At 45.2% G+C, this 6,203-nt stretch overlaps 2 protein-coding genes across 3 annotated transcripts in view; both read right to left on the reverse strand.

Annotated features, from left to right (window-relative positions):
- cldn35 (claudin 35) overlaps positions 1-6,203 on the reverse strand; it is a 242,449-nt gene that overhangs the window by 91,281 nt on the left and 144,965 nt on the right. The window lies entirely within an intron of this gene.
- Positions 1,148-6,192, reverse strand: ncdn (neurochondrin). Of its 2 annotated transcripts, none has more exons than XM_054606400.1 (8): positions 6,130-6,192; positions 5,701-5,918; positions 4,101-5,169; positions 3,696-3,865; positions 2,655-2,893; positions 2,327-2,542; positions 2,071-2,213; positions 1,148-1,643 (listed from the first exon to the last, which is right to left on the reverse strand). In XM_054606400.1, exons 2-8 carry the CDS (start codon positions 5,905-5,907, stop codon positions 1,225-1,227), a joined length of 2,463 nt encoding a protein of 820 aa, XP_054462375.1. In that variant the 5' UTR covers positions 5,908-5,918; positions 6,130-6,192; the 3' UTR covers positions 1,148-1,224. The 2 variants fall into 2 exon arrangements, with proteins under 2 accessions (XP_054462375.1, XP_054462376.1); XM_054606401.1 differs by lacking the exon at positions 6,130-6,192 and adding an exon at positions 6,004-6,076.

Consider the following 6,203-nt stretch of genomic DNA (forward strand, 5'->3'; position numbering starts at 1 on the left):
TTGGGGGGTAAATTTATGTACATAAAATATTCTAGCCAAATATTTGCAGAAAAAATAAATATTAACCAAAATTAAATATTTAATTGACAGGAGTCACTTTTCTGCAACTTCTAGTTCCTCTTTAGGAAATGCCATGTGTTAATAACTAAAATACCTATTGTATTTAAATTCTGCATTTCTTTTCTTATTCCATTATCATCTACTATCTCCAAAATTTCAAAGCATAAAAGGACCAAACTATTACTCTCCTGAGTTTGAACCAGGATACAAAACTAGGAGAAAAATCCAACTAAAGAGAAAAAAAACCTTGAAGTTTTACGCATAGATGAAGGTAAAGAGTGTGTCAAGAACTTCAAGGTACATTAGATCCAAACCAGTCTCACTGCGCCATCTTGTGGCAGAAGCCTGTTGAGACTATAGGCTCAGACTGTAATCCTATAGTTTGTAAGATTTTAACATGTTTTATATTATTCAATTTATAAAAACTTGGTAAAAACCTCTGGCTTGATACTTGGACTTGAGTTACTTGAGACTTCAAAACCAAAACATCTCAAGTTCTGACATGATAAAATCCAAGAAAATAAATATGCAACTGCATACATGTATTCCTGGCATTGCTATGCAGCTTGAATGTTAAAAGATTGTGCCTATGACCTGATAAGACTGAGTCTCAGCTATGTAAAAATAACACTATTAACAGTGTTGGTAGGACAATGCAGAAATGACATGTCATTTTAATGGTCGGCATTGAAAGAGCATAAAGACTCACATCTTCACTTACAGGTTCAATATGAAGACTTGTGAGTTAAAGGATGACGTCCAGCAATAATCTACATTTTTGTTTTAGTCCAACACAACAATTAGTTAATGTCTCTTTGACTGCTTCTGTCAGCCCCTTAAGATAAACTGTCACAATTAAACTTTAGTGTTCAACTAGTATGTGGGTAAAATAAATACAATGTTCAAAGCAACAACAGAAAAAGAAGATGCATGAAAACATGAGCAAAAAGAGGCTGTGGTAGGTTTTCTAACAAAATAGTTCTTTATTAACAACATTAACATTTCATACTTGACATGTAGGAGACAGTGTCAGGTTTACGCATTATTCATGGAAGATTGGTACAAGGAATAAACACACAAGTTTGGCTTCAGTAACAGCCCTCCTTTATTATTTCATTTTTAAAAATACTCCTTTTAACAGCACATTATCTGTCTGCAGCAGTTTCACTTCACTCCCACTGACTTCTTCAGTTTCCTCATGCGGATCAGAGCTCCTTTATCAGTTCTCATCACGTCTCCGATCTCCCTTTTACAGACTGGACACTGGTCTGCCATGGCGCACAGAGCTTCCTCCAGCGCCTCCTGCGTGTGCTGGTCGGGTAGAGCGCTGCACTGACCCAGCATGGCCAGTGTGTGTTTGAGCCAACCTTCCTCTCTGACCAGGGCGGCGATCCAGGGCTGAGCTCTCACGCAGCCTCCCAGAGCCTGCAGACACAACCTCCAGAGCTCCGCGGCCTCGTCCCAGCTCTCGTCCCAGCCACGGCTCACCTTGACCGGACCGGGGCTGGAGCCGGAGTCCAGGGCGCTGCGGAGGAACCGGAGAGCCGCGGAGAAGAGACGCTTCTGGCCGGCTTCAACTGAGCCTGGAAAATAGAAATGGTATTCGTCGTTAGTAGAGCCTTTTACGGGCCTTATCTTGTGTACAGCAACTTTACTGTCCAACATAGAGCACACATGATCTGCATTCCCATGGGCCTTTTACAAAGCAGTTATGGAAGCAAACGCACAAGGGGAACTAATAACTTTAGCTATGGCTGAAATTCACTTGGGTTTGTCAGTTTCACAGACATGACCTTTTTGTGAATGTCAGCCTACTGTCACAGGGCTTGCTGGGGCATTTGAAGAGAATGGAGACATTGTTAATGTACACTGAATAAAAACAGAAGCACGAAAACAAAGTTGTAGGTTGCCCCACAATGTATTTGTACGTAATGAATCCCTGGAGTTAATGGCAAACACTACTGATAAACAAAGTGTGTGATCAACCAAAATACAAGAAAACATTTTCACCTGAAGGAGCCGCTTTGAGTCTGCCGATCATCAGTCCCAATGTGCAGTAATTTGCTGCTAGGACCAGCAGGTGGGGCTTGTGCACCAAAACAGGAAGTGCTTCACTCAGAAGGGCCTCCAGCGTTCTGAAACACGGGTCCTTCCTGGTCATCAAAGGAAAAGAAACTGTTAGTATGAGTGGGGATAAATCTTTGTATTGATATAAATGAAACAGCAGATCATTCAGGGGAGTTTTTGTCTGTTGTAAACGGGCTACCTGACTCTCTCTGGCTCCGTAACGGTGAAGTTGAGGAGTGCTGAGCAGGCTGTCTCCATGCTGGGATCCCTGGCCGATGCCACCCCACTTTTCCCCTTGAGGGCAGTCCAGCACCGCGACAGGAAGTCCACCAGCAGGGCCGGGGTGTCGAGGGTGAGCAGCACCTTCCTAGGACCTTCCTCTGCTGACAAGTGACACAGAGCTGGGAGGAGGTACCTTGAGAGGAGGAGGAAGAGGTAAGGGAATAAAAGGCATGTACTGTCAGATGACTACAGAATCTAAGGAATGCAGTACATTGATTCCCTCTGATAAGCATCATCATCTCTACCTCAAAGCTTCTCTGCCCGTCCACGCACCCCTCTCCTCTCTGACGGACACCTCGGCCATCCAGTCGGAGAGGCCCTGCTCCGGGTTCTCACCCTGCAGGTGGCTCCGGGAGTAGCCGATCAGGAACGGCAACAGTCCGGTCACCTCCTCCTTCAGACAGGAAGTCTCCTCGGCCAGCCATGAGCACAGAGAGCGGAACGTGGCAAAGATAAAAGGGTCACCATAGCGACTTGGGTCCACCTACGAAAACAGGAAGAAACCAGAAAATCATCTGTCAGGGTATCTACGCTTATTGTTGTCTTGCCATGGAAAGAAACAAGCAATTGCTTTCCTATTGTTACATTCTCTCATAGCAACATTTAAATATAAAATGTAACTAACAATAACTTATTATCAATAAATCTGCCGGATATTCTTCTTGATTAATTGTTTAGTTTATGAAACAGCAGAAAACAGTGAAACAACATCCATTACAATATCATATTGAATAGTTGTTGTTTTTTAGAAAATGACAGCAGAAATGAATTACTTTTTAAGAAGATCATTTGTTTTTTATGTTTATAGTCTACTTGATTAATCTACAAGTAGCTTATTGATAATACAATACCATACAGCGAATGGTAAATGTAGGAGCCAGGATTAGCCTGTGCAAATTTGTACACCTTTTTTGGTCACTTACGGTAATGAGTCACGTGGTGTTGGGGATTGCATGGGGATATCAGCTGTTCACTAGTTTAGTTTGGTGAATGGAAGGAGAGGGTTGAGAGAGGGAGTCTTATTTTTTGCTGACCGCTAATTATCGCTATTTACTGTTGTTTGGACGCTTTCGACTATTCAGAACATTTTTGAATGTGTGTTATTGAGCACACGTGTTTGTTTGTTTCCTGCGAATAAAACTACCAAATGTATCTACTGGATTTGTGATTCATTGAAAGACAGCGCGTCCGCAGGTTAGTCTCCCCTACTTAGCCTCTCGGTGACTAAGTTTAGTTTTGCAGATAGTCACTTACAGTAAATTTAAGCTCAAACGTCAGCCTCTCACCTGCTGCAGGTGGTACATTACAGCGGAGAAGGCTTCCTCCAGCACCCCGAGGACCTGCCTGCTCTGCTGCAGGCTGATTGAAGGGATTGAGCTCTGAGGAGGTTCAGTGGTCTGGGACACTCCCAGACAGCAGGCCTGCTCTATGGCGGCCTCCATGATTCGGTAACAGCCTGGGAAGAAGAGGACCGGGTTTAAGTAACGAAGGAGGTAAAGCATGTGTAATCCAATTTCAGCCACACGGTCTCACAACAGTTTTTAATAAAAGGGACGTAGCTTCCATTGAGGACACCAAGGTAAAACATCAACAGAACTATTAGCCGTTTAGTAACTCAGGAAAATGGAGAGGTAGGCATAAACAAACAAACAAACATAAACAGTCAGAACAGGCAGATGTGATGTCACTACCTGTCAGTGTGTGCTGCAGCTCTGGGCTCAGGTCGTTACCAGGCGGTTCCTCCAGACCCATTCTGACCTCCACGCAAGCTCGGTTCACCAGCAGGCAGCAGAACTTCGGCGGCCCCACCAGCTCCCACCCGTTCAAATCCAGCAGGCAGGCACTGAGGACCAGGATCGGCCCGATCTGTCTCGGAGTCAACTTGGCCTGCATCATGGGTCTCAATGCCCCCCATACGCGGGACAAGACTCCCTTCAGCTCCTCACTCTCCATGGACACTCCCATCGGGGGGAGAAACTGCACCAACTGGGTGCACATGTCCAGCTTTTTCTGGCCTGTTGCTTGGCAGAAGTCTTTGGAGAGTCTGACCAACAGAGTGAGGAGTTCTGCAGGGTTTTTACTCCACACCTTGTCCTTGGTTTTACCCGAGAGGAGGAGACCAAGCAGGGTAAGCCCCCTCTCGCGGCTGAAAGTCTGGTTTTGCTCCACTGCCTGGCACAGGAAAGGAATGGCATTCCTGCTCAGCAGCTGGTCGGGACCTCTGGATAGGGCACACACGGCTGTGAGAACCTGGTAGCAGTCAGCAGCCACAGCCTCATCCAGCTTGGTGGAGGGGGAGGGTTCTTGAGACGTTGTCTCTCCGTTTTCTTCATTGCTGTCATCAGCCTTCTGCTTGCTTGTCTGGCCCTCAGCTGCTTTTGCCACATTAGCAGCATCACTTTCCGTGTTTGTACTCTCCTGTGACTGGATTTCACTATCCAGACCCCGCCCCACCTCTCCATCTTGGCTCTGTTCCTGGGCTTCCCGTTTCTGCCGCGTCACAGGACCATTTGCCAAAATGCCCAGCAAGAGCGGGATGGTGGTGAGGAGCTGCGGATGGCAGGCCATTTCTGGGTCTGTGCTCAGGGCGGCCAACAGAGCTGTGCCCAGTGAGAGGAGCTCCTGCGGGGGCAAGCCGGAGTTGTCGTTCCCTTTGACCGCCGTCACCAAAAGCCGAGCCGGAAGGTTCAGGCCAACCGCCTCGAAGATGCGCCTCAAGGTGGGTTTGTCTAGCTGGCTTGCTGGGCACAAGCGAGTTATCTGAGGACAGAGAGGGGGAGAAAAAAAAACACAAAACACCCACCTGTCAATGCTGAGGTCTGATACTTGGTCTCTTTACACATCCCTTTATATTTAAACACTCAGTTACAAAAATAATACAGAACCTATGCTATTAATTCTACCTTTGTGAAAGTTGTCATGTTCAGTTTGTATTAATGTTGATTGGCGAGGTTCAACTTTATGGTCATTTTACAATGTGTAGTTCCTGCCCCACTTATGGTTAAATTAAACTTAACAAACAGAAAAAAGGAGGGGGGTCATCAGTTACCAGTAGCAACCAGTCCAACATTTTTTGTATCTTTAGCTGCATTTAATCAAATATTGAGCAGATTGAATTTCCTCCTCCTTGTTTTTTTCTTACATGGATTCATAAATGATTTGAAAGTATATATATTTGTCTAGATACCAATGTATTCATTTTTAATGCAAATTGTTGGTAAAAAACAATATCATAAGAACCAGTGAAAGAGTGAGTACAGTGAATTATTATTTCAGCAGGGAGACACTTACCAGCAGAAGAGCTGCCAGAATGTGGCTGTCGTTTTGAGCCTGCCTGAGTGCATGAAGACATCTCTCTAACACCTCCATCTGGGCATCAGTCAAACCACCTCCTGCATCCCTCTCTGAGCCTCCTCCACCTTCTCCTCCGCCCTGCTCCTCTTTTACAGGAGGCTGAGTGATCATGGCCAGTGCAACGTCGGTGCTGTCAGCCATCATGACCTTAGCAGCTGCGTAACCAAGAGAGGAATTTTTTAAAAAAAGCAAGCAAAGTGATAGAAAATCAAACTGAAAATGAGATAATTGTCTCCACACCGTTGACGGCAACAACAGCAGCCTAACGTAATGATACTTAGTTGGTTTGCTGAGTCAGTCTAAGTAACGGTAGGGAACAATGCGACAGTTCAATCTGAAGTTGTAAACGTTTGTAAAATAACTTACTTTGATGACAGCCCTTTCACGCGCGGCAACAACTCGTGAGTACTTTCCGGAAGTAAAATGTCAATATAGCGTCA

This window comes from Anoplopoma fimbria, chromosome 10, assembly GCF_027596085.1.
Source record: "Anoplopoma fimbria isolate UVic2021 breed Golden Eagle Sablefish chromosome 10, Afim_UVic_2022, whole genome shotgun sequence".
NCBI classification, from domain to species: Eukaryota; Metazoa; Chordata; class Actinopteri; order Perciformes; family Anoplopomatidae; genus Anoplopoma; species Anoplopoma fimbria.